Source organism: Anabrus simplex, chromosome 12, assembly GCF_040414725.1.
Source record: "Anabrus simplex isolate iqAnaSimp1 chromosome 12, ASM4041472v1, whole genome shotgun sequence".
NCBI classification, from domain to species: domain Eukaryota; kingdom Metazoa; phylum Arthropoda; class Insecta; order Orthoptera; family Tettigoniidae; genus Anabrus; species Anabrus simplex.
Genome location: NC_090276.1, coordinates 46,105,634 through 46,133,426, shown reverse-complemented (window position 1 = coordinate 46,133,426; position 27,793 = coordinate 46,105,634). Strand labels below are relative to the sequence as shown.

The 27,793-nt window shown below is 38.7% G+C and overlaps 1 protein-coding gene across 1 annotated transcript in view; it reads right to left on the bottom strand.

Moving 5' to 3' along the window:
• Nucleotides 1–27,793, bottom strand: part of LOC136884131 (transmembrane channel-like protein) — a 129,008-nt gene that overhangs the window by 11,994 nt on the left and 89,221 nt on the right. The window contains 6 exon segments of the mRNA XM_068229803.1: nucleotides 2,634–2,934; nucleotides 9,136–9,431; nucleotides 11,430–11,530; nucleotides 17,808–18,753; nucleotides 22,313–22,382; nucleotides 27,541–27,789. Of these exon segments, the coding sequence (XP_068085904.1) occupies nucleotides 2,634–2,934; nucleotides 9,136–9,431; nucleotides 11,430–11,530; nucleotides 17,808–18,753; nucleotides 22,313–22,382; nucleotides 27,541–27,789 (1,963 nt within the window).

Here is a 27,793-nt window from a genome sequence, read left to right as displayed (position 1 = left end):
AGTTACATCCCCATTGGAGGTGAGCTGCAAGTTCCTTTTTTACAACATATTAGCCATTTTGCGAGTCTTAAATTTCTGGCAGTATTGGGCATTGAACTTGGGCCTCCGAGGACGGCAGTTAATAACTCTAACCATCACACTACGCTAGTGGAAATAATAATAATAATACCAGCAAGAACAACTCCATACTGCTGTATTAAACCCAAAATTTTTTACATGCCATAAACTCTAACCATCGAAAGAGCAAAACTGTTACAGATTTATTTTTTACTATTTGCTTTATCTCGCACCACCTTCTCCGTGCTGTAAGGTTAGCATGCCTGCCTATTAACTGGAGACTCTGGGTTCAGTTCCCGGCCAGGGCAGGGATTTTTACCTGAATCTGAACGCTGGTTTGTGATGTCCACTCAGCCTACCTGATTACAAATTGAGAAGCTATCTGATGGTGAGATAGCGGCACTGGTCTAGAAAGCCAAGAATAATAGCTGAGAGGATTCATCATGCCAACCACACAACAACTTGTAACATACAGGGCTATGGGCTGAGCAGAAGTCGCTTGGTAGGCCAAGGCCCTTCATGGCCGTTGTGCCATGTGGTTTGATTTTTATGTTGTACCAATACAGTTAGGTCTTATGGTTATGATGGGCTGTCGATGACATCCTATCTTGTGCTAGCCTTTTCATTTTTGCGTAACTACTACATCCTACATCAACTCTAATGTGTTTGTCATATTCATACCTTGGTCTACCCCTACTGTTCTTACCACCTGCACTTCCCTCAAAAACCAACTTCACAAGTCCTGGGTATCTCAGGATGTGTCCCATCATTCCATCTCTTCTTCTCATCAAATTTTTTGAGCTCATTCTCTCACCAGTTTGATTCCGTACCTCTTCATTTGTAATTCGATCTACCCATCTCACCTTCAGCCTTCTTCTGTAACACCACATTTCAAAAGCTTCTATTCTCTTTCTTTCTCAGCTAATTATTGTCCACGTTTCACTTCAGTACAACACAACACTCCAAACAAAAGTCTTCAGGAACATCTTTCTAATTCCTATATATTCAGGTGAGTTGGCCGTGCGGTTAGGGGTGCACACCTGTGAGCTTGCATCCGGAAGATAGTGGGTTGGAATCGGCAGCCCTGAATATGGTTTTCCGAGGTTTCACATTTTCACACAAGGTAAATGCTGGGGCTGTAGCTTAATTAAGGCCATGGCCGCTTCCTTCCCACTCTTTGCCCTTGCCTATCCTATCGTCACCATAAGACCTATCTGTGTCGGTGTGACGTAAAGCAAATTCTAAAAAATAAAGCTGTTCTTCTATTTCCTTTAACATAAAATAAATACAAAATTTAATCCACCTTCTCAATACTTAACAATCATGCGATGTTTATAAAAACATTACAATATACTATTACAAGGTACTAGTTTCGGTCCTATAAGGGCCATCATCAGCCTAGCCATTAAGATACATATGTATATACCATAGTTCTAAAACAGAGTTGTGCGGTGAGATGAAAGATGAAAGAATGGTCTGGGGATGTGGTGGAATGATATACATATAAAATGGTGAATATATGAAATGTTGTAGATGTAGTAAAGTTATATTGATCAGTGACAAATAAAATCTTTTGATATATGTCTCATAAAATTACATATTAATCAAGAATTATCTCAAAATTGAATAAAATAAGCTCTATTTGACGAATAGTCTAAGGTTGCACAATTAAAAAATTTGAATTATGCCAGATTTTAAACAATGTCCATTGTTTCTATTGAGTTCTAGAAGATATGAAGTTCAACAATGGCGCAGAGGGAATTATTTTGCGTGATGTCCAACAAATCCACAACAGAGGTTAAATGTTGATAAAACTGTTGGACATATCCTGTGGTATATTGAAATCTTGCTGTGTTACAAAGGAATATTGAATATTGAATTGGGATTATTCCTTGGGAATTATTATAAGTATTTTAATGTAACTATCAAAAATTTCCTGTAACAATCTCCTAGGCTGATGATGGCAAATTAAGTTACCGAAACCAGTACCAGAAATGACACTAAATAATAATGTGATGTTTTAATAATTTCACTATTTTGTAGTATTGAACAGGTGGAAAACCCTACCCTTATCTTTGATTGGATAAATGACATTTTTTTTCCATCTGGTGCAAAAATGAACATATTCCTTGGCAATGAGTTCCCTAATTACATGAACCTCCTAGCAAGAAGGGTACTTCATAAAACATGGCGGCATGTTTCCATCCTCCTATATACAGGATTTCTTACTGGACTATCATAATACAGAGTAAGTCGCTGTCGCTTAGCGACGATCTATCCATCAAGGTCGACCCTAATCTTGGCGCGGCTTTGTAATTACATGAATTACATAAAATAAATATATTTCTGTTGACTTTTCAAGAAATGCAAGATTTTCCTGCGCTAGTGAGACAATTTGGAAGATTTTGGTACAAACCAAACCTTTTAACTCCCTCTGGTTTAAGAGCTTGAGTTTTGTGAAACATACACGTTAGTGTTTTATATATAGATATTACAGATTTAAATCAACAAAATATCTGTTGACTTAAATAATTTCAACCTTATCTAGAGGCATGTCTGCATTATTGTTTCTCTACCTTGAGATCATTGTTGGCCTCTCGAAGGGCTCCCGCGAGGGACAGCAAGTAGTAGATGATGAGTATGAGCAGTACTAAGAGAGGAATTACTATTCCTGGAGAGGCGATGTAGTCCAGGGCCCGATGTAGAGACTGGGGTAGAACCTTGTATAAACTGTGAGTAAACAGCTGGTAGATGCGGTCATAATTAGCGAAGGGTCCACAGTGCCAGGACGGTGCTACCCACACGATGGCGTAACCGACAGGGAGTACGCAGAGGAACAGCATTGTTAGGAGTAGGGCTAAATAGAAGTTGTTTGATCTGCAAAAAAGAAGAAAAATATTTAGTATGATTGAATCACCAGTTTAAATAAAGAAATGAATACAAATACTCAAAATAAACTTTCAGTGTATTATAAGGTGTCAGCTTGAACAGCTTGGGAGTATGGAAAGGATATAGTAGTAACTTTTCTAGATATTGAAAAGGTATACGACAGTGTCCCAAGGAATCTGCTATGGAAAACATTGACAGAGACACAGACTGGGAATGAAACAATGCAGATGGTAATAGCATTGTATCAAAATTGTGGAAACTGTGTTAGAACGAAAGTGGGTCAAACTGAATGGTTCAGAGTTGAGACAGACTTAAGACAGGGAAATGTATCGTCTCCCTTACTCTTCATTATCATCATGGATAGAATTCTACATAATAGCAAGGAGAAGATGTTGGGCAAGCAAGTAAAGTCTATGCTCTTTGCTGATGACATTGTAGTTTGGGGAGATAATGAAGAGGAAGTACAGACACAAGTTGATTTATGGAATAAGGAGATAAGAAATTTTGGAATGAAGATTAGTACTGCGAAAAGTAAGACTTTGATCATGACAAGAGGTAACAGAAAATCCAGGGGAGTGATAAAAATAGGAAATGAACCTCTTGAAGTAGTGAAAATTTTTAAATATTTGGGCAGCGTGATATCACAAGATGGAAATTTGGATGGAGAAATTGATTTAAGAATACAGCAGTCTGCAAGTTTCTACCAGTGTGTGAGAGACATTATATGGAACTAGGTTGTGCCAATGAAGTGCAAGAAGATTTTATACTCGTCCTATTATAAACCTATACTGACCAATGCTTCAGCAGCCTGGACATTAACTAAGCAGAACCAAAGTAAGATACAAGCAGCTGAAATGAGGTTCTTGAGGGGCGTACAGGGAAAGACAAGACGAGATAGAATATGAAATGAGGAAATAAGGAGAAGCGTGGGAGTGTGTAAACTTCAAGAAGAGATTGATATAGCAAAGCTAAAATGGTTTGGACACATGATGAGAACGCCAGGAGAGAGAATACCAAAGAGAACATTCATGGATACAGAGACTGGAAAGAGGCCTAGGGGACAGCCTAGAATGTTGTGGATTGTATTGCAAACAAGGGAGTCGAGGAATTGTGGAAAGATTGAGTAAGGTGGAGGGCTTTGGTACACTACCCTACCCAGAGAGAATCTGGAAAAGGGAATGGATGAAGAAGAAGAAGCTTGAACAGTGAGAAAGAAAATGTGTTTTGAAAAGGAAACCTCAAACGAACAACAAGGATTTCAAATATTTGAAGCAGTGGAAGTATTTTGAAACAATTAACACTTGCAAGTTGTCATGTTCAATGCATACAATAACGTGCAGCCAAAATTTCATGACACGTTCCTCATCTGTAGAAGAAGAAAATATGTTGTATGAACACAGGTCCAGAAATGCTTTTCCATTTAGAACCAATTTTCTACAACACTGCATAGCACACTAATAATGGGAAACACAGAGGAACAGAAAGTACCAGCATACCACATGAAACTACATCATTTGATGGTGTAGCAGGCATCAATTTTTGTAATAGAGACAGGCGCGGCTTCATAATACGATCTGCAGAGCTGCAGAACCACCAGAATGAAAGGTACAGAGGTCGAGTCATAAGTCATGGCAACTATTTTTTTTCTCGTGAACAGGAGACAACACAGAAAATCTAAGACATGCATTTGGAAACATACGGTATGTACTTGCGTATGATGCCACTAGATGGTGTATGTAAACAACAGTGTGGATCTAAGCATGCCAACAAGCAGGAGCAACGATCATATATTAAAATAGCAGTTCTCTGCAGCAGAAATGCATGCCAATGGCGATAGCAATACACATGCAGCGAATGGTATTTAGCGCCTGCCCCACCATTGGCAACGCACAGTGGAAACCTTGGGTGATTATTTCGAAGGTCTGTAACCAGTGGAGACCTGTTCTTTGTACGTAGTCTTGTGTATTTACTGTCTAAACCATAATAAAACAATGTTTACCAATGGCCTGTGTTCTGTCCCTTTCCTACAAGAATCTCCTTAAGTCAGAATTTGTCTTCAGGCACTATGCATACTGTAAATACATGCCCTATATTTCCAAATGCATATCTTAGATTTTCCATGTTGTCTCCTGTTCACGAGAAAAAAATGTTGCCATGACTTATGACTTGACTCTCGTATAATATTGAGCCAAAGACCGATACCCATTCAGATACTGGTGATCTGGCAACCCTGTTTAGATCTGTGAATGACAGAACATTACGAGAGCACACTTAATTACAGTGTTCTTCCGATAGGTGGCTAAGATTACATAAAATCAACTTCATGGTCCATATTGCACTTCAACAGATTCACAACTAAATATTTTTTATTATCCACCTTGTCGATACATTACTTGCTTAAAGCAACTTATTAGTAAATAGTGGTACATGTTTCGTATTTTTGTAACATCTTCAGCCACATAATAACACTGTTTAGATGAAAAAATTAATACATTGACAAAGTTTGCAATGCCTTGAGAGAAGGTGTCCTTAAAAATAGCATAAGAAGATCAAATGACATTTTTAATGCTCTTTTTTTTTTTTGCTATGGAATGAAACATGAACTGTAAATGATTAATTGATTAACATAAGTATGAAAAAGGTGGAAAATTACTGTTATTGATTCAATGTAAAGATGAGACAAGCCGTAAAATGAATTGCACCAGTAACTGGATGGATATTCTACAAGTAATCATGAATATGCTTCTCTGTAATCATAGTGAATTCGGAGTTATGTAGTGATGAAAATGAAAACAGGAACATTAATACCATCAGATAATGTTCCTAACCACACCCTGGTGACTGGAGTGGGACATTGATGATGATGATGATGATGAGATAATGTTCCACCTCTATTAAGAAAGTCGGTTCCCAAAGATGTATGCAGGTCTTGGAACCTCTGTAAATATGTGTGTGTCGATACTAGATCAACATTTTTTTGATAAGCGTAAAGGCTTTTCTTTTGTAATTTTTTAACTGTAGTTTTTTGTACAAGTCAGTTATTTATTTAAAGTTAAAAATTTCATTGTTCCATATTGAAGAATATTACAGTTAAAAATTGAAATTATTGATAAAGAGATTCAACCTATTCAATACAAAAGAATAAGCAATGTAGTGAATTACATTCCCATTTAATAACAAGTAGAAATGGTACCAGTTTCGACCCTAGTCTAGGTCATCATCAGCCAATTAAAACATGAAAAACAATGCATAGGAAAAGGAAATAAAAGATCAAGTACACTCCGGATCAGTAGAAGAGGCGATATAAAAATGAACGGGGATAGACACTGTAAAACTCAGAAGAAGTAAAATGCAAGTCACTCAAAAGAAAACAGTGCGCAATTCTCTGAGCGGCAGCATGGCACACGCAGTGCTAGGCAAAGTCCCACAATGTTTGCGAATAGTGGACAATGGTTAAATGAGCCAGTTTTTTAACACTGTCAGGCACAAAGTCACATCACAATCGAACACATACGAAGATCTAAAATCGTGCAGGAGTTGAAGACAAGTAGATCCATTGAAGCAACTTGCCAGCTCCCGGTGATCAGCGTGACACATTCAACATCAGGCACTGTGGTTTCAAACGCCAAAGTAAAATGGAGAATAGCTTGAAGATCCAGTAATTTTCCTCGGCTGCGGGAAAGTAAGTATACAGATAAATATAATACAATTCAATATAATTGAATTCAATTATGATGTTGAATGTGTTGCACTGATCACCGGGAGCTGGCAAGTTGCTTCAATGGATCTACTTGTCTTCAACTCCTGCACGATTTTAGATCTTCGTATGTGTTCGATTGTGATGTGACTTTGTGCCTGACAGTGTTAAAAAACTGGCTCATTTAACCGTTGTCCGCTATTCGTAAACATTGTGGGACTTTGCCTAGCACTGCGTGTGCCATGCTGCCGCTCAGAGAATTGCGCACTGTTTTCTTTTGAGTGACTTGCATTTTACTTCTTCTGAGTTTTACAGTGTCTATCCCCGTTCATTTTTATATCGCCTCTGCTACTGATCCAGAGTGTACTTGATCTTTTATTTCCTTTTCCTATGCATTGTTTTTCATGTTTTAATCGGCTGATGATGACCTAGACTAGGGTCAAAACCAGTACCATTTCTACTTATTATTAAATGGGAATGTAATTCACTACATTTCTTATTCTTTTGTATTGAATAGGTTGAATCTCTTTATCAATTATTTCAGTTATTTTTGTCGATGTCCCTCGAAATCGGGGTCTTACAAATTGAGATGTATGTTTACCTGTATTTTTCTGTACATTTTCGGGAACTTCAAGGGTGATAGAACATGGAGTAAGGTTTTTCTACGGGTTTGGAGGATGTATGCACACAAGCTCAGTTGGCACTTCCCATATGCTTTACGAATTTAGATTTGTCTATTACAATGGATTGGACTTTACAGAGCAGAACCACCAACATAATTCAGCACGAGCTGCCACTGAATAGAGACCAAGTCTCGCCTGTGGTTCCAAGTAGCCTACACAGTGGCCTCCACTGTGTGCAGTGGTCATGTGTCTAGATAGGTGTGCTAGTTACGAACTGATGAACCCAAATTGGCACACTGAGATGAAACGCTGGCAACCAAAAATGAGTTAGGTGGGAATATTTATATAATTTCATTTATATTGGAATTATGCATTCACTCATTCCAGACAAAATAATATTTCAGGTTCTCTATAGTTCGAATACTGCAACACTGGGAGTTAATAGCAACTTCTCAGACATCTTTTCTACTACTGGTGGAGTGAGACAAGGTTGCATTCTCTACCCCCTTCTATTATAGTATACAGTGAGTACATTATGAAGGAGATTTTCAAGGATTGGAGTGACAGCATCACAGTTGGTGGCAGGAAAATTAGCAATCTCAGTTATGTGGATGACACTGTGATAATTGCAACAGATGATCATGAACTAGAAACCATCATGCGGAGGTTAGATGAGCGAAGCAGAGAATATGGTCTTGAAATCAACAATAAAAAGACCAAAGTGATGATTGTAGATTGTTTTAATAACAACAGACCTGCCATAACAAGAATTGTTGATTATCAGATTGTTAGTTGCTTCGAGTATCTGGGATCTATTGTCACAAATACCAGAGACTGTGAACCTGAGATCCGTAAGCTCATTGCGATTGCGAGAAATTCAACAGCAAAACTTTTTCGCATCTGGAAGGTCACCTCCTTCACTTCCAAGACAAAGCTCACCCTCATTTGAACTCTGATCTTCCCTGTCGCGACCTATGCTGCAGAAACCTGGATGTTGAAGATGGTGGATCACCGCAGGATGGATGCTCTAGAAATGTGGTGCTATAGGAGATTACTGCGAATACCATGGACAGCACACCGTACTAATAAATCGATCCTGCAAGAGTTTGGCATCAGAACAAGACTGTCGACCTTTATCAACCAAAAAAACTCGGATATTTTGGTCATATTGCCAGAAGACAGGTGGCAATGGAAATACTTATCATAGTGGGAAAAGTCAACGGCCGAAGACCTAGAGGACGTGCACGGTTACTATGGCTGGACCAGATCAAGAACTTGACCAGGATGATCTTACAGCAAGCAAGTCACCATGCCCAAAGCAGAGACTCCTGGAGGCAGATCACCAAAAGGCTTGTCGCATGATGCCACTACACCCTTACAAAGGGTTGGACTCAAAGAGAGAGATGGGTATCAAGATTTAAAACACAGGTTTGCTTGGTTACTGCAGGGAGCGAGCTTATTGGGGAAAGCATATTCTCTTCCTTGTTCAGTGGTTGTTGACATGTGAAATCATTAGAACCCACTAAACAAAGAAGGAACCAAGAAGACAAACCATAGTTAGCGATCAGAATAACTTGGATCAAAGGGAGAAAAGGAGCTCACAGCAAAAGAATGAAAGAAATACACGCACGAAGGAAGGTAATGCCTCTAGGTACTTCTTGTAGCCCTATTGGCCTTATTACCTGCCTGGTGGCCATGAATGTTAAAGCGCAAAGTCTTTATGATTACCATCATCCCACACCCTGATGTGCAGGCCGCCCATAGGAGGCAAATGTCCTTGGACACTTCCGGCACTAAAAGCCAATAGATAAATAATAATTGGCCTTATTTACAACAATTAATAATAACAATAAAGTATATTTTCAATACCTGGATGCTCTGAAGACCACCTCGTGAGGAACGTTACAAGTGAGAACAGCCCAAGAGCGCAGGTACATGAGGATGGCGAGTTTGACAAGGTTCAGCAGCGGCAGACCCGGGGAGAAGAACATGCCCATCCACACCATGCCCTGGTTGTTGACCAGGTGGAGGATGTTCTCAGCAATCTTGAAGTCACCATACTGCGGGAACTGTTTCTCCAGATCCCAACACCAGCAGTGATTCATCACGCGTACAAAGATGGCTCGAATGAAATCGATTACCAGCGTGGAGACAATGGTGATCACCTAGGGAGATACAAAAATAATAAATTCATATTCATCATTCATCATCACTTACTGTGTCCAGCTCCATAGCTAAATGGTTAGCATGCTGGCCTTTGTCACAGAGGTCCCGGGTTTGATTCCCGGCAGGGTCAGGAATTTTAACCATCATTGGTTACTTTCCCTGGCACGGGGGTTGGGTGTATGTGTTGTCTTCATCATCATTTCATCCTCATCACGACGCACAGGTCTCCTACGGGTGTCAAATCAAAAGACCTGCACCTGGCAAGCCGAACCCGCCCTGGGATCTCCCAGCACTAAAAGCCATACGCCATTTCGCCATTTCATTTCATCATTTACTGTTGAAAGCAATTTGACAATTTCTGCTCAGCAAACTATAAGCAGTGGACCTGAAGTTCTTAAGAAAGTTCAGAAAACAAGGAGATACGCCCTTAGTGAGATCTGTGTCAAAGTTGAAATGGTTTGGTCATTTCAAAAGACATAAGGTCAAGAGTTATTAAATGTTAAACATTACTACATCCTACATCTACTCTAATCTACTCTACTCTACATTATGCAGCAGGTTATGGAAGAAGACACCTACATGGACAGAAATAAGGGACGAGTGCTCATTCACTGCACCTGGGAAACTTTTTTTTTTTACAATTGGCTTTACGTCGCACCGACACATATAGGTCTTATGGCAGCGATAGGATCGGAAAGGTCTAGGAGTGGGAAGGAAGCAGCCGTGGCCTTAATTAAGGTACAGCCCCAGCATTTGCCTGATGTGAAAATGGGAAACCACGGAAAACCTCTTCAGAGCTGCCGACAGTGGGGTTCGAACCCACTATCTGCCGGGTGCAAGCACACAGCTACGCAGCCCTAACCGCACAGCCAACTCGCCCGGTACTTGGGAAACTGGAGCTGGTTTGAGATGATGATGATTCAGCATTTCCTGTTTCCAGTCTTATGGGTTGGGTTGTGAATCAAAGACCTCCACAGTTGTCTGTCTCTCCAACACTCCCGTGCTTTCTCCAATATTTCTCTTACTTTTACTCCTCTGTACTCTCCTTTACCATACCAATTAACCTATTTCTGGGCCTTCCCCACTGCCTTCTTCCTATTCATTTCTCTGTAAATACTTGCTTTGGATTTCTATAAAATAATGTTGGATGTAGCCTACATTGTGAACTTAGAAACACTAAATTAAAACTTTCAAAATAACACAATTATTTAATTAAGACACATTTGAATTCATGTTGATGATTACAATAGCAGGCGTCTCCTTTTTTTTTTTGGCCAGTTCAACGATTATATTTTCTACAGTCACATGTTTTTCTTTGTGTATATATAAAAGAGCTAACACATTCAATCTTTCCTATGCAGTCATATTCTGCAAATAACCTTTTAAATAGTTCGGGATGAAAAGGAGCGTTCTGGTGTGGGAGTGGTTACTAGTAAGACAGTAAACAGTTTCAGTACTCAATGTATTGTTGGGAAAATACCAGTTGCAAAATGTTAAGTGCAGAAATGAAGTCCATTGGTTCAAGATGATTACTTTTTAAAGAAATACTTATATACAGTATATAGTTATTTGTCTTGATTAAAGGAAACATCATCAGCACAATTAAAAGCAAAACAATGAACTACCTAAAATCTTCATTTATATTGTTGCCACAATTTATCACAAGTTCTAAACCTCAACATTTTGTTGGAGGGCAGTTTTATGCCCCCAATCCCCCCTTCTGGGTATGCTCCTGCCTGATAGTAAAGAGAAAATAACCTTTGAAGAGTTGTCAGTAAATGTCAGGGTCAATTTGGGCAGGTGTAACTGAACAAAGGAGTTTTAAGCAGAAAGATTGTCAAGTGTCCCCCTACGTAAGATCTATGTGAGAAAATTCCTAAGAGGCAGATAATTGTTTAGTTGTACTTCTGCTTTAAACAATAGCCACCACCACCAACATCCAGTGCTACAGCTTTACAAAACTGTCAACAACATTCATGAGATGAAGGATGACTTACCAAGTCCATGACAGTCAGCTTGACAAGTTCCTGTCCAAACATGGTCTCCCAGCACAGTTGACCAAGTTTCCTGCGAGTCTCATCGTCCAGCCCACTTGCTCCTGAAACAAATTCTAAAATCAGTAGTGGGTCTAGGATTCAGTAAAATATCGGGAGCTGAAATAAAACTAACAAGGGGAAGGCGCTACCTGAGAAACTGACTTTGGGAGCAGGTTTCTTGAGGTGGTAGAGTTCCCTCAAGGTGTTATTATATTAAAATATTAGGGTGCACTGGCCAGCCAATCTCGGAATGAAACTCTTCAATGTATTCATAACAGTTTATATATTAAAAAGTGTTTCCCACTCACAACCCATTGAGTGGCTGAGGCAGTAACTTTCTGGCTTCACAAGCACGATGTTTGGGGTTCAATTCTCCATCCATGCATTTTTCCCTTTACCGGAATAATATTTTCATTAATTTTATTCAGCACCCCCTTTTTTAATGTTTCTAAATGCTCTTTTCTGAACTTCCTAAATATTTCCCAAAACATTTTTCACAGAACTTTTTTTTAATATCTAACTATTTTTCAAATATATTTTTAAACTGAAGAAAGCCTCCATGGCTCAGACGGCAGCGCATCGGCCTCTCACCGCTGGATACCGTGGTTCAAATCCTGGTTAATCCATGTGAGATTTGTGCTGGACAAAGCAGAGGCGGGACAGGTTTTTCTCCGGGTACTCCGGTTTTCCCTGTCATCTTTTATTCCAGCAACACTCTCCATTCTCATTTCATAGCATCTATCATTCATTAATAAATCACTTTGGGAGTGACGACCCCATCCTACTAACAGCCTATATCTGCTTCATTCATTACATCCCTGACCCGGTCAATGACTGGAAAACAGGTTGTAGGTTTTCATTTTTTCATTCATTTTTAAACTGAAGTATTTAACCTGAAGAGCATTCTCAGAATAAGAGCTTTGAGAAGCCAGAATACCATGGAAATATTTGTTGATTTTAAGAAAGTGTATAATTCAATTGACAGAAAGTCTAGAAGACCTTGGAATTGACAGGAAAACAAGAATGTCAATAAAACAAACCCTGGCAGAAACTTTCTCAAAAGTAAAATTCTTTGGTGAAATTTCTGAACCATTTGAAATAAAAATAGGAGTCAGACAAGGGGAGTGCCTGCCACCAATTCTCCTTAACACTGTTCTAGAAGAAGTCATTAGAACCTTGGAAAAAGCTTTAGAAGTGAAAAGAAGAAGGGGAATACATTTCGGGAGGAAACAACAGGACTTAGAAATAAGTGTTTGGCTTTCACAGATGATCTTGCCCTCTTGGCCCACAACCGAGAAAATGCCCAAATTATGCTGAATATTCTATATGAGATCGCTGAGAAAACGGGTCTCAAAGAAGACGTAATACATGGAAAATGAACATCAAGGGGAGAGACACTCAGAAGTGAAGCATGGGACTGTAAAAAGAACAGAGAAATTTAAATATCTAAGGAAATGGATAGAACCTAGTGGATTGGGTAAAGAGGTGAATAGGGCAAGAAAGTTAACCCAGAACCAATACAACAAAAGAGCAATACCTTACAAGGTGAAACTTAGACACTACAGCACAGTGGTAAAGCCAGAGGGTCTCTACGCTTCAGAGAGCCTGACATTGAATAAAAAAGGGTGAGCTTCAAGAACTTGAAAAAAAGGAGAGGAGAATCTTAAGGAAAATTTTAGGACCACAGAAAAATGCTGATGGGGAGTGGAGGAATAGGAAAAAGGTTATGATTTCTACAAATACACCAAAAAAATCACTGTCACCATGCGAAAGCGAAGGCTACAATTCTATGGGCATCTAGAAAGAATGGATGAGAAACGGCTAAGAAAATATTCAAGTACATCACTGGACTGAAAGTTTCGATGAATTGGGTCAAAGAGGTAAAAAGAGATGCAATAGAAAGTGGACTTACAATGGATATGATTCACAACAGAAAAGAATTTAGAAGCCGAGTGGACAGCATCAAAACATTCCAGGTGAAGCTACCAGAATGTAGACCCAAATTGGTCATATCTGAGAAAGAAAGGAAGATGATGAAGAGGTTCTGGGAGAAGAAGAAGAAGAGGAGGAGGAGGAAGAAGAAGAAGAAGAAGAAGCCTTATGTTCAATGCAGTCCATAGGCAGCCAAATTCGGAAACAAGAAGAAGAATTTTATACAGATTATTGTGTATGGAATGAGAATTTTGAAAGTAAATGCAGGGACTCACTCAAGAAATACAGTTGAGACTGGTTGTACATAAGTGAGTTCTGCATCATCATCATCATCATCATCATCATCCCTCATCCTCCTTATCCAGTTCCTGCCAGGTTGGATCAATTATGGTGCTTCTCTACCTTCCTCTCTTCCTCTCTCTTTCCACCTCCTCCTGTGGGTGGGGGTAGAATAACACCCACGGTATCCCCTGCCTGTCGTAAAAGGTTACTAAAAGATGCCCCAGGGACTCTGAACTTTGGAGCGTGGGTTGGCGACCACAGGGCCCTGAGCTGAGTCCTGGCATTGCTTACACTTACCTGTGCCAGGCTCCTCACTTTCATCTATCCTATCCGACCTCTCTTATAAGAAAAAACAAGGAATTGGAAGAACTCTATGGACATCCAAGTATCGTAACCGAAATAAAAAGCAACAGATTAAGGTGGTTGGGACACGTGGAGAGAATGCCAGATAATAGGGCTGTCAAGAAGATCTATAAGGGAAATACAGGTGGTAGAAGATGGAAAGGAAGACCCCGGAAAAGATGGCTGGATGATGTGGAGGAGGATTTAAGAAAGATGGGAATAAGAAGATGGAGGAGGCGTGCAGAAGATCATGAAGATTGGGCTACAATCGTCAGAGAGGCCAAGGCCCTATAAGGGCTGTAGCGCCGAGGAGTTAAGTAAGTGAGTAAGTAAGTATCCGACCTCTCTTGGTCAACTCCTGTTCTTTTCAGACCCCGATGGTATTACGTATGGAGGCCTAGGGAGTCTTTCATTTTCATGCCTTTCGTGGCCCTTGTCTCCCTTTGGCCGATACCTTCATAGAGGATTGTTGCCTAATTGTACTTCCTCTTAAAACAATAATCACCACCATCACCACCACCACCACCACCACCACCACCACCAAAGCGACTACTTCAAACAGCTCAGCTTCAGCCTCTCAACCTCTAGAACAGTTTTTTATTGACAATGAAGTGGAAAAATCTTTGGTAAGGATGAGAAAATATGGAAAACAACTGATTTAAACACAGGAAAATACCCATAATAATAATAATAATAATAATAATAATAATAATAATAATAATAATAATAATAATAATAATAATAATAATAGTAATAATAATGAAATTTAGTTCATATCCAACCAGGACCTATGTCAAACAAAGAAGCGAATCCACTTAGATGTTTTGAATTATTCTTTACTAACAACATAATGCAAACAATACTTTGTAATTCTTAAATAATATATTACTTCCGACAACAATGTGGAGTTTGTTTTAGCGTAGATATGGACATACACGTAAACTTTACGTATGTTCTAATTGGGTAGCTAGCGAATAATGTTAGTATTCTAGGGTTAAAGACACCACTCAAACTTATTCGTCTAGTAAGCTTTTGCGTCTTGCATTTGTGACAGAAACTCATTTCTTAAATTTCCCAAGGTTTTAGGCCCATTAATTTTTATATCTTTCTTTCCAGACCTTGTCTTTTAAAAAAAAGTAATATTCATAAGAATTAAGCCATCAATATGGTGGTCATGCAGCGCTGGTCTTTGCCATACGACAGGCTATCTCAGAAGCTTCAGATTCCTTCTACCAGATATAGCTTATTTTTTGAAAGGAATTTCCATATGAGTTAAAGCTTTTAAATATTCCAATGTGGATTTAGTCCCATTCCTATTCGAGACCAGAATTTCAATCTCTCTCAGTCAGTACAGTGAAACTACCAGCTACCAACAATAAATGTAATATTTTCAAGAAAGGTCATTCAAAATTTAACATTGAAGAAAGATTTTTTTGCAAGGAATGTTGAACTATTTTGTTGTAAATAATATGTATATTTGTCTTTAGTTATTCTCAACAGTTCATAAAGGACAAGGGTTCTTCCGTTTTTAAATTACTAGACAGCAACAATGAGCATTGTATTCTGTTATGAGACGTTACAGCTTGCTTGTCATGTTTCAAGAAATATTTCAAATTTTAGGATATAGTGAGCATTGGTATCACCCAAATATCACTATAAAATTTGTCACAAATGGAACATAATAATTGCTTTTACACATATCAAGTGAAAAATCTGCGGCAAATTAAGAAATATTTGATTTTTGGAGAATATTATGTATACGTACTTTACAACTTTACAAGTACATTTGGTGTTGCGCTCACAGTGACACACGTAAGTCTTTTGTCTTACACTTTCAACAATTTCGTGTGTGATGTCTGTGTTCACTGAAGTTCTTTGCTTTCGTTCCATTGCTTCACTTGTCAATGACATCATTTCATGAATTGTATCGCGATATGCAATATTTAATAGGCGACAAAATGGTATGGCCAATGTACATAAGAAAAATTCAGTGGACTAGTGATTTATTGGTCCAGGGATCGAGCTACTTTCGTTCGAACAGAAATAAAAATATTTATTGGTCCAGGGATCATGCTATTTTTCTGTTGACCTCCAGTTTGCTGTTTGAACTGGCCGCTCTAGTCATATGGACAAAGATAATGAGAATCTACAGACATAGCCCTCCCTTTCCACGGTGCTAGCCCTGGACCTGAAGAAAGTAAGAAAAGATGGCACCACCAGCGGAGTACGACATAAACCAGTCCTGTCTACAAGCCGTAAGTATGTTTTCATTTCTCAAATAACGACGGTATTTCTTAATTTGCCGCAGATTTTTCACTTGATATGTGTAAAAGCAATTATTATGTTCCATTTGTGACAAATTTTATCGTGATATTTGGGTGATACCAATGCGCATCGTACCCCAAATTTTAACATTGAAGATAAAAGTTTTTTGCAAGAAGTGAGGACAATTTTGTGTAAATAATGTATATATTTTATCTTTAGTGTATTCTCAAAAAGTTCTTAAAGGACATGGGTTCTCCCATTTTTTTCAGTTACTAGACAGCAAAAATGAGCTTCTTAATCTACTACGGGACGTTATGGCTGATGAAGTCTCAAATGAGACGAAACATATTCCAGGATATGTTTAATATGTTTTCATATTAAGTAGTTTTCACTTTTAAAGTGAGGTGTATTGATTAGGTGGACCATTGAACCTAACATTGTTTATTATTTTAAACTGTATCAATATGGATCTACAAGGCTAATCCCAAAAATAAGGTCTCCTATTTTTTTTACAAATACAGAACTTTGTGTGGCTGTTGGTCACAATATTGTGAAGAGTGTTTCTCACACTTGCATATAAACATGTGCACGCTGCGCTGAGGCACTCAGTCTTTGCTTGGTAGCCATTGAGAATGGAGCTCCCATTGGATGTTACCGCCAAGTGCGAAGTGCGCCCAGTTATTCAGTTTTTGAACACAAAACGTACCGAACCGATTGAAATCCATTGCCAGTAGGCGACAGTGTATGGTGAGTCGTGCTCTGCAGTCGAACAGGACAACTTTTTGGATTAAATTGTCTCAGGTGACGAAACCTGGGCGTTCCATTTTACACCTGAGACCAAGCAACTGTCACGCCAGTGGCGGCATCCCTCTTTGCCAAAGCCGTGGAAATTCAAGCAAACACAGTCTGCTGGTAAAGTCATGACAACTGCGTTTTGGGATCGAAAAGGGGTATTGTTGGTCGACTTTATGGCGGCGAGCTGGTATGACTTGGGCATACAGAAACTGTCACACCATGTACAAAAATGCATCGACTGAAATGGTGATTAGATAGAAAAGTAGCTAAATGTTCAGGCTGTAAAATGATATAAACCCCTGTATAAATAAACAGGTCTATGTATTTAATAGGAGACCTTGTTTTTGGGATTACCTTTGTATATGACGGAGTTCGTAAATTGTACCTGCCACTTAGTTGAGCAGCTCGTTTACTTTCTCCCCAGTCTTCCCAGCCCAAACTTTGCAACATTTTTGTAACGCTACTCTTTTGTCAGAAATCACCCAGAACAAATCGAGCTGCTTTTCTTTGAATTTTTTTCCAGTTCTTGAATCAAGTAATCCGGGTGAGGATCCCATACACTGGAACCATACTCTAGTTGGGCTCATACCAGAGACTCGTATGCCCTCTTGTTTATATCCTTACTACAAAACCCTAAATAACCTCATAAACATGTGCAGAGATCTGTACCCTTTATTTACAATCCCAGGAAGGTATTTAAATTCCATAGAAAGAATCACTTACCATCAATGCGTGCTGAAGGACACATTGGTCCAGAAAGGAGTTCCTCCTGGCTACCAGTTGAATAAGGTAAAGGAACAGAAGAAGTTTCAGGTACAGGTGGACAGACTTTTTTAACACATGTCTTGTCTGCTTCCTCGACTGTCGTACTACTGGTGCTAGGATAGAAATCATCCCATTCTGAAGAAACCAACATTGTTGTACTAGCTTCTTCTGTTGTGGTGTATGCTTCTGTTGAATTTGCACTACTACTGTCATTCACGGTGGACACTGCTGTCACTGGCACAGACAACAGACTTGATCTAATGAAAGAGTCTTCTGTTGTATGGGACATATTCACATTTTCATTTTCTTTCACATTCACGTTCTCTTGGTAAGTGGAGCTGGAGGAAACATCTGTTGCTTCATCATAGAATGTACTGTCAGTTGAAAACTCCTCTTTGCTAAATAAAGAGTCAATTTCATAGCTTATACTAAGTTCTGTTGAACTGAAATATGTCTCGTCTTCTGTCCAATTTGATAATGTGTCACTGGCATAATCAAACGGCGATGATGTTGACGGGGAATTGTTCAGAAACATGTAATTTGTGGTCAAGTTATTTACAATTGTAGAATAATCCATCGTCATGTTCTCTCCAGGAAATGTGTTCTCCGTTAAAGTGGAAAGGTTATTCATGAGGTAGGGTACCAGTGATGTAGAAGCTATTTTAGCCATAAGGAAGGCTGCCGCTAAAGCACTGGTGGTAACATCAGGTGTTGTTGTTGCTGCTGTTGTTGTAGTGGTAAGACTGGTACAAGGTACTTCTATCTCGTAACAGTCTACACTTGGAGTGCTAGCGTAGGTACTGCTACTAGTTGTGATGTCAGAAAAGTTTAAGCTGCTTGGAGTTCTGCTGATTGTAGGTCCAACTGTTGTAGTGTTTGGTTTCAACTTCTGAAGCTCTATTGTCTGAAACAGGATCAGAAACAAGTTAGCTTCGCTCTTGTATTCAACTGGGAAGTGAACTCATAAACAAATTATTAATAACCAGTGCTAGGATTTATATGTAATTAAAATGGATAAATATTTACATACATATGGGTTAAGAAATTCAAATTGTGGAGTGAAATATGGAGTCATCATCATCATCATCATCATCATCATCTTCATTTCCCGTTTCCAGCTTCCTGGGTCGGGTTGTGAATCAAGGACCTCCTTCACTGCCTGTCTCTCCACCACTCTTCTCCTTTTTTAAGTACATCTTCTGGTTTTCCTCCCCTCTTCTCTAAGCACTCCCACACTGAATCTGTCCACCTCTTTTGTGGTCCTCCTCGTGGTCTCTTTCCTGTTAACTTCTATAAAAAAGCTTTTTTTGGCACTCTCTCTTCTCCCATTCTCATCATATGCCCATACCACTTTAGCTTTGTTGTTTCTATCCTGTCTTGAAGTTTCAAGATTTCTGTCCTTTTCCTTATCTCTTCATTTCTAATTCTATCCTTTCTGGTCTTGCCCTTGTTACCTCTGAGGTATTTCATATCTGCTGCCTGTATTCTACCCTCCTCTCTTTTTGTTGTCATCCACAATCCAGCTGTGTAAGTTAGTATGGGTTCGTTACAGGGTGAATATAATACTTTCTTATATTTCTTCGGGACATCTTCGTTCCACAACATACCCCTTACACACTGGTAGAAGCTGTTTGCTTGTTATATTCTTTCCCCAATTTCCTTGGTTATCTTTCCATCTTCTGTGATCACACTTCCCAAGTACTTGAAACTTTTAACCACTTCCAGAATTTTACCATTCAGTTTTATCTTTCCTCTTCCTTCCTTCCTTCCTTCCTTCCTTCCTCTTTTCATCACTATTGTTTAACTTTTCTCTGTGCTTACTTTCATCCCAAATTTTTTATAATAATAATAGTGTTATTTGTTTTATGTCCCACTAACTACTTTTAAGGTCTTCGGAGACGCCCTCAAATTTTTTCTATTTCTTGATTCCATACATCTACTTGTTTTTGCACTTCCATTTCATCCTCACCCCATATCACTACAGTATATCATCTGTAAACAACACGGCTTTTGTTGCCTGTCTTCCCAATCTCTGTGTAATGTTCTTATGAATTTCATCCATGACTATGATGAATAGTATGGGGCAGTAGCGGCGATTGGGAATTAAAAGTGGGGGGGGGGGGGGGGACAAAATTACGGACAAAAAAAGTACCCAGGTCAGTGGGATAAACTGGAAGAAAAGCTACAAAGTGGTTAATTTTTTTATACTCTCTGGACGAATTTCCATAGAGAGGTAAAGGTTTTACCAATTTAATTGCGGTAATAACAGTTTTTGAGATGTTGATTCAATACTAGACTACAGAATAAAACTTTCACCGAAGGAACAATGTACATATGTATTATAATTAAATAGAAGTATGGGGTGATTATACAATTTAAAATAATTTAGTATTTGACTACATACAAAGAAACTAATAGACAATAGAGAGACTGCCAGACGGATGAATGCGCGTGACAATCAGTGAATCATACCTCAGTGTCCTTCGTCTCGGCAAAAAGACATACCTCTACTACCCTTTTTCATGTCCGACTCGTTAGCTGAATGGTCAGCGTACTGGCCTTCGGTTCAGAGGGTTCCGGGTTCGTTTCCCGGCCGGGTCAGGGATTTTAACCTTAATTGGTTAATTCCAATGGCCCGGGGGCTGGGTGTTTGTGCTGTCCCCAACATCTCTGCAACTCACACACCACACATAACACTATCCTCCACCACAATAACACCCAGTTACCTACACATGGCAGATGCCGCCCACCCTCGTTGGAGGGTCTGCCTCACAAGGGCTGCACTCGGCTAGTAATAGCCACACGAAATTATTATACCCTTTTTCATAGCACGTGCAATGTCTCCACTACTTAATGTGGCGCTATGCAAATTGATTAGCCACGACAAAAAACATTTTATATGTATTTCTGCTAATAATTAAAGGAAACAAACTAAAGAACTAGCTGATAAGATAATGGGGCTTGGGATGCGTACGATTTTTTTTTAGTAATTCCAATAATTCCTAGTTTAGCTTGCTAAAATGGAATAAAAATGTAATGTTTTCTCCACAACGTGGGGGGCAACTGCCCCCCTCGCCCCCCCTTAGTCGCCGCTACTGCCTATGGGTGATAGTAACTTCAGCTAGTCCATTAGCCGAGAGATGGCAGCTCCACCAATGGTCTTCCTTCCTTCAGGCTAGCAACCCGTTGGAAGGAAGATGATGATGATGATTAAATAAAGAGTGCAAAAAATAATTATATATATTGTATCAAATGTTCTTCTTCTTCTTTCGTATAGGCCGACTAAGGACCACCATATTGCGTTTGGGATGTGTTTTGATATTTGCGCATCCTCTGGCTGTGTTGTTCTCTCCTCTCCTTTGTCCAGAGGGTAGCTGTCTTCCTTGTTGGTGGTTTGTCCTGGAAACTGTTTTGTTTTTTCATCCTCCTGAAAGATGTCTGGTCCTTTAAGTCTCTTTCTGTTCCTCCCATTTCCTGCAGATCTTTGTTTACTTCCATCAACCATGGTGACTTGGTCTTTCTCTTTTGCCAGTAAACGAGAAGCTGGTTGGTCAATCTGGCATAATGCATCCTGTAGACATGTCTATAAAATGCTAAGCATCTCTTCCTGGCCAAGTCCGTGATTTTATCACTGTATTTGTAGAGCTTTTGGTTGGTTTGTCTTTAGTATTCCTTCCCTTCCTTAACTGGTCCTAATGTATTCATCAATATTTTACTCCCCTGGATTTTGAGCTTGTCCATTGAATATTAGACATTCTGAAGCATATAAGGCTTCAGGGCAGATGACTATCTGGTAGCGATTATTACCATATTTACGCGAATAATCCCCGCTACCGAATAATCCCCGCACCCTAACTTTAGGAAGGTTGATTTTCAAAAAAAAAAAAAAAAAAAAAAAAGAAAAGCCAACATTGACGCAAATAAAACCCGTGCCCCAATTTCGTGCCTCAAATTTTATAAAAAGTATGTGGGTATTATTCGCGTAAATACGGTATTATTATTATTATTATTATTATTATTATTATTATTATTATTATTATTATTATTATTATTATTATTATTATTATTATTATTATTATTATTATTATTATTATTATTATTATTATTATTATTATTATTTACCCCCTCAAGGAAAAGTTGTATCTATGCCACTGAACATGTTTTTCTATAAAAAGTACCAAGTCCAAGACCAGGTCTGTTATCTTTTACAAGTTCCATAAATGTTAAAACACCTTTTAAATGAGTACATTGTGTAAGACTTGCTTTTTTTAACACTGAAATCCAAGAAGAGACATTGAAAAGTTGTTAATCGATGTGATCTTAATTTCTACAAAAGAAAGTGAACTTGACCCTTTTGGAAATTTCTGATTTATTTATGGACTGTTTAAAGTCTTCCTGGAAGCTTACCTGAGCTTCTCTTATAGTAATTTTCCCTGTTGTATACAAATCAATATTTTACTTACCATTTGACTAATTTTTCCAAAGAGAGCAAATATTAGTGTGTACAGGTTGAGAAGATTCAATACCATAATCCTGAAATAAAAAAAGAAATAATAATCACACTTAGTGATTGATAAGTTATACAGGGTGAAGACCTACAGTATATGTTTTATCACTACCTACAGGAATGGAACAGTAGCGGCGATTGGGAATTAAAAGTGCGGGGGCAAAAAAAATACAGACAACAAATAGTACCAGGTTTGTGGGATATAGTGGAGGAGGTTGGGGGGGTTTATACATCAAAACTGAAGCCGGGCTGAGGCACTGGCCTTCTGGCCCCAACTTGGCAGGTTTGATGCTCGGTGGTATTTGAAGGTGCTCAGATACGTCAGCCTATTGTCAGTAGATTTACTGGCACATAAAAGAACTCTGGCGGGACTAAATTCTGGCACCTCGGCATCTCCAAAAACCGTAACAGTAGTTAGTGGGACGTAAAGCCAATAACATTATTATAATTCAAAACTGAAGAAAAACGCTACACAATGGTAAGTTTTTAATGCTCTCTGAACAAATTTCAACAGAGAGGAAAAGGTGGACAGTTTACTAACTTAAGTGCGGGAGATTTTGATTCAATATTGTACAATAAAACTTTCGCAGAAGGAACAATATTACACATTTATTACAATTAAAAAGAAGTACGGCGAGATTATACAGTTAAAATCATTTAGTACTTGAGTAACAGACACTACAGAGACTGCCAGACTGAGGAATGCGCCCGGTACGTGGGTGAATTAGACCTCAATGTCCATGACCTTAGCAAAAAAAAGTATACCCCTGCTGCCCTTCCTCACAGCACATACATTACTTGCTGTGGTACTGTACAAATTGATTAGACGGTTCGCTTGATATTTTGTGCGTATTTCTGCTAATAATTTTGTTAATAATTAAAGAAAATAAAAGAAAGAATTTGCTGATAAGACAACACGGTTTTTACAAATTGCTATGTTTAATAATTCCTATAATTCCTACTGTAGTTTCAGTCAGCTAAAATGGATAAAAATGTAACATTTTCTCCAAAAAGTGTGGGGGGGGGGGTTCCGTCCGCCCCCCCCCTCGCCTCCCCTAATCGCCGCTACTGAATGGGAAGAACAATGTGTACAAGAATACATCAAAGGTTGAAACAGAAAGAACATACTAAGATAAACATAAAAACACAACGGGACAAGGACAGTCTCTAAACTTTCATACTCTGCCGGACTTCCCATGGGATGGGCTGTCTCTTCCTCAGTTCCAGTTTTTCTACATCCCTTTTCTTCTCATACTCCAACAAGTTTACCTTGATTTAATTCTTCTTTTGCGTTGAACCATGCTGTTGTTTTCTGTTCATTCTGTAGGCTACAGCTTGCTGACCTTTCAAATACATTGCAGTATTCCTTGTCAAGTGTTTAATATTGAAGAAAACTCACACATAATATGGGTGATTTATAAGACTTGCTTTCTTTTAACACTGAAGTCCAAAAAGAGACAATGAAAAGTTGTTAATCGGTATGATCTTAATTTATACACAAAAAAAAAAAGGTGGACCTTGGCCCCTTTTGGAAATAATGTTGACATTATTCTGTTCACACTTGTTTCAGCTGAACTGATTTCAAGAAGAGTCTTGAAGTGCTAGTATTTTAAGTGTTTCACCTGGTCTTCTGTGAAGTACATTCTTCAAATTGGAAGAAAATGGAGAATTTACACAATGAGTGTTAAACATCCAAATCTCTACTTGTCTTGCACTGAATATCAACAACACATTCTTGCTTCATAAATTTTATCTATAATTCATGTCTTGCCTTAACTTTATTGATTTTGGCTGATAGTCTCTAACAAGACCAAAACTAGTTTCATCAAATATATGTAACTTTTTTTTTAAGGTTACAATAAATAATGTTGAATAGTTGGAAACCTTTAGCTTTCGTCTTACATTATATTGCTCTTCAATATGGATTAATATGAAATTTATTACCTAGGATGATATATCCCTACTCGGTTCGAGGTAATCAGTCTTGCAGGCAGCAATCAAACTACAGTGTACAGAAAACAACAACATGGTTCATCTCGGAAGAAGAACTAAATACCTCTACACACCATGGAAGCTTCACTTCTAGTACAGTATAAGTTTACTTTTTCCTCCCAACGTCATCGGAAGTGTGAGCACTGACAATCATGCTTGATGTAAAAATGAAATGGCGTATGGCTTTTAGCGCCAGGAGTGTCCAAGGACATGTTCGGCTCACCAGGTGCAGGTCTTTCGATTTGACTCCCGTAAGCGACCTGCGCATTGTGATGAGGATGAAATGATGATGAAGACGGCACATACACCCAGCCCCCGTGAAAGTGAAATTAACCAATGATGGTTAAAATTCTTGACCCTGCTGGGAATCGAACCCAGGACCCCTGTGACCAAAGGCCAGCACGCTAACCATTTAGCCATGGAGCCGAATATACTTGATGTAGAAAGTGTAGTATAAGAAGAGAGGCAGATGAATAAAAATGGCCAAATTCCTTGCAGAACTTCTCAAGCCATACATAGGTAATAGGGAATCCATCAGGAATTCATCACAGTTTACTGGCATTTTATCCAATCTGCATGTCTCTCCTGGTGATATTCTCGTCAGTTTTGATATCGTGTCTCTGTTCACTAGGGTTCCAATCATGGACATCTTGTCTCTATTGGATAAAATCTTTCCTGGTGATGTTGTTAATCTGTTTCACCTTGTCCTCATTACCACATATTTTCAGTTTTCATGGTACAATACACTGTATGAACAAATAGATGCTGTTGCCATGGGATTGCCATTGGCTCCAGCCATCGCTAAATTCTATATGCAAGATTTAGAAGACCATTGTCTTCAATCTTACACCCTGAAACCTTCCATCTGCTTGTGGTATGTCGATGATACAGTTGTTATCTGGCCCTATGGTGAACACGAATTGTCCATATTTTTGGATCACTTGAACAGCATACATCCAAATACTAAATTTACTATGGAGACTGAGCATGGAGGCTGTTTGCTGTTCTTTGATGTTTTGGTTTCTAGGAAATCAGATGGAACTTTAGGTCATTTGGTTTACCGTAAACTAACCCATACTAACAAATATCTTCCTGGGTCCTCTCATCACCATCCTTGCTAAAAGCGTGCTGTGATTATCATCCTTATCAGTTGAGCAAGGGAGGTCCGCGAGGAGGATAAATTAAACGGTGAACTTGAGTTCCTAACCAGAACATTCCTGAGCAATGGCTACTCAAGGATACAAATTGACGAAGTGCTACAGCCTAAGCGAAAAGACAGATTGTCACGTGATTATCATCCTTTGAGTCTGGCCTTCTTGCCATACGTACAATCTGTCAGGGATAGGATTGGCAATATTCTCAGAAGGTACAATATCAAGAACACTTTTAAGCCTATCATCATCATAGGCAATTGCTTGTGATCTGTTAAAGACCCTATTGGTTCAAACTGTGCTGGATTATGTATGATCCAGTGCTCCTGTGGATCGGCTTATGTTGGCCAAACATGTAGGAAGGTAGCAATGAGGGTTAAAGAACATCGTAGGCACTTACACCTTTACCAGCCAGAGAAGTCTGCTGTGGCAGATCATGCCATACACAATGACCATCAAAACATTTTTGGTGCAACTTCTGCCATTCATAAAGAGAAACATTTTATACCTAGAATCATTCGTGAGGCAATAGAAATTGATAAACACACTAATAATTTTAACAAAGATGACAGCTGTATACTGGGTAGATCATGGTTCCCTCCATAGTCAACTTGTCAACATCTTTGTCCTTGACTCTGGAGGACTTGGAATGAACTACATTTCTAACAGGGTCTCTCTATCTTGAGTCTGATTACTATGGAGTGACAGTTGCGAATACATTATTTGTTATTGCTCTGAAGACAATGCTGGTCACAGGATCGAAACGTGTCAGCAGATTATAAATATTACGCGACTTAATATCCCCAAATTAATATTATAAGAGAACTTACATTCCACACCACAATACCCAGCAAACTTCTTGCAAGTTCAAAGATGTGTTTTTAAAATCGGACAATTACTTTTTGAAACCGTGGTAATGTTTTACTACTATCAAAGGGTAGAGAAGGGTCCACCTGTTCAATACCATTAGCTTGTATAGTGTCTTATATAATTGGGACTAGTTTCGACCCCATATACACTGGGTCATCTTCAGCCACGATCCAAATGGAAAAACATACACTTATGTACAACATATAATAAATTAAACAATCTGGTAGGTTTCAATTTACAATCCAAATTTTAAAATATTGATGAAGTCCGAGCAACACAATATGATGCACCTGCTTTTTTCCACTCTCCAACAACTTTTGCAAGACAGTCGGAATACACCTGTATTTATTTTAAACTCATCGCTACATCCACCCATAAACTTTACTTTAGCTTTTGCTTCAGTCAGCGTATACTTTATAATACCGGTATTTCTTGTTTTTTGGTCAAGTCCAAATTATGTTAAAACATTAAGTAGTGAAACGTGATCAATACTATCATAAGCATTTTTGAAGTCGAGAAATATGATGACATAATTTCTGTTAGATGTTTTACCAAAATATGCTATAATGTTTTTTTTTTTGAGTCAAAATTTGCTCTGCATATGACGTCCCCTTTCTGAATACATCTTGGTATTCACTAATTTGATGGTCCTGTTAATGCTCTGCACAGTTTAGTGTAATTTTGGAGAGAATTTTATATGTGATTAGAAGAGAGACAGGGTCAGATTTACTTCTTTTTCTTGTGTATGGAGTGTATTACTGCCAGTTTCCAATCCTCGGGTATCCTTTCAGATTACATAATGTCCAACATAATTTTGTGAAGTTTTTTGATGAAATTTTCTCCTGCATTTGTCCACAGTTCTGCAGTTATTTGATCCTCTCCTGAGGCTTTGTTATTTTTTAGCGATTGAATGGTTTCTCTAATTTTTTTAGGCAGTCGAGGGGGTTAAATCTTATTTATTTTAATAAGAAGTGAACTGAAACTTTTCCATAGGAATTTTGATAATAATTGAAATGAAGTGTGATAAAATAGAAAAAGCAAGGAACGGACAATACTTCAACTCCATCTTAATCTCAAAGTCATTGGATGAAATTGAAGTCACAAGCTGTGCAGCTGTTCCTGTCCACAAAATACTATAACAATGTGAAAGCAAGACTGCACATTTATTTACCTGGCCAACTGAATCCTCAGCTGCTTACGAGGATGGTAACTTTCCATGAGTCCCAGGAGTTCAAAGATGATGGGGAAGACGAATGAGATCAGAGAGAGTACCACGGTTATCTCATTCTGCCTCCACCAAGTGTCATTAGCTCCATCTTCGGTGGACCGGTTGACCACTAGCACTACGGCGTACGCTGATGATGCTAATAAAACCAGCACCGAGAGGTTGACAAGCACTCTGCATCCAATGACTCTCCAACTGC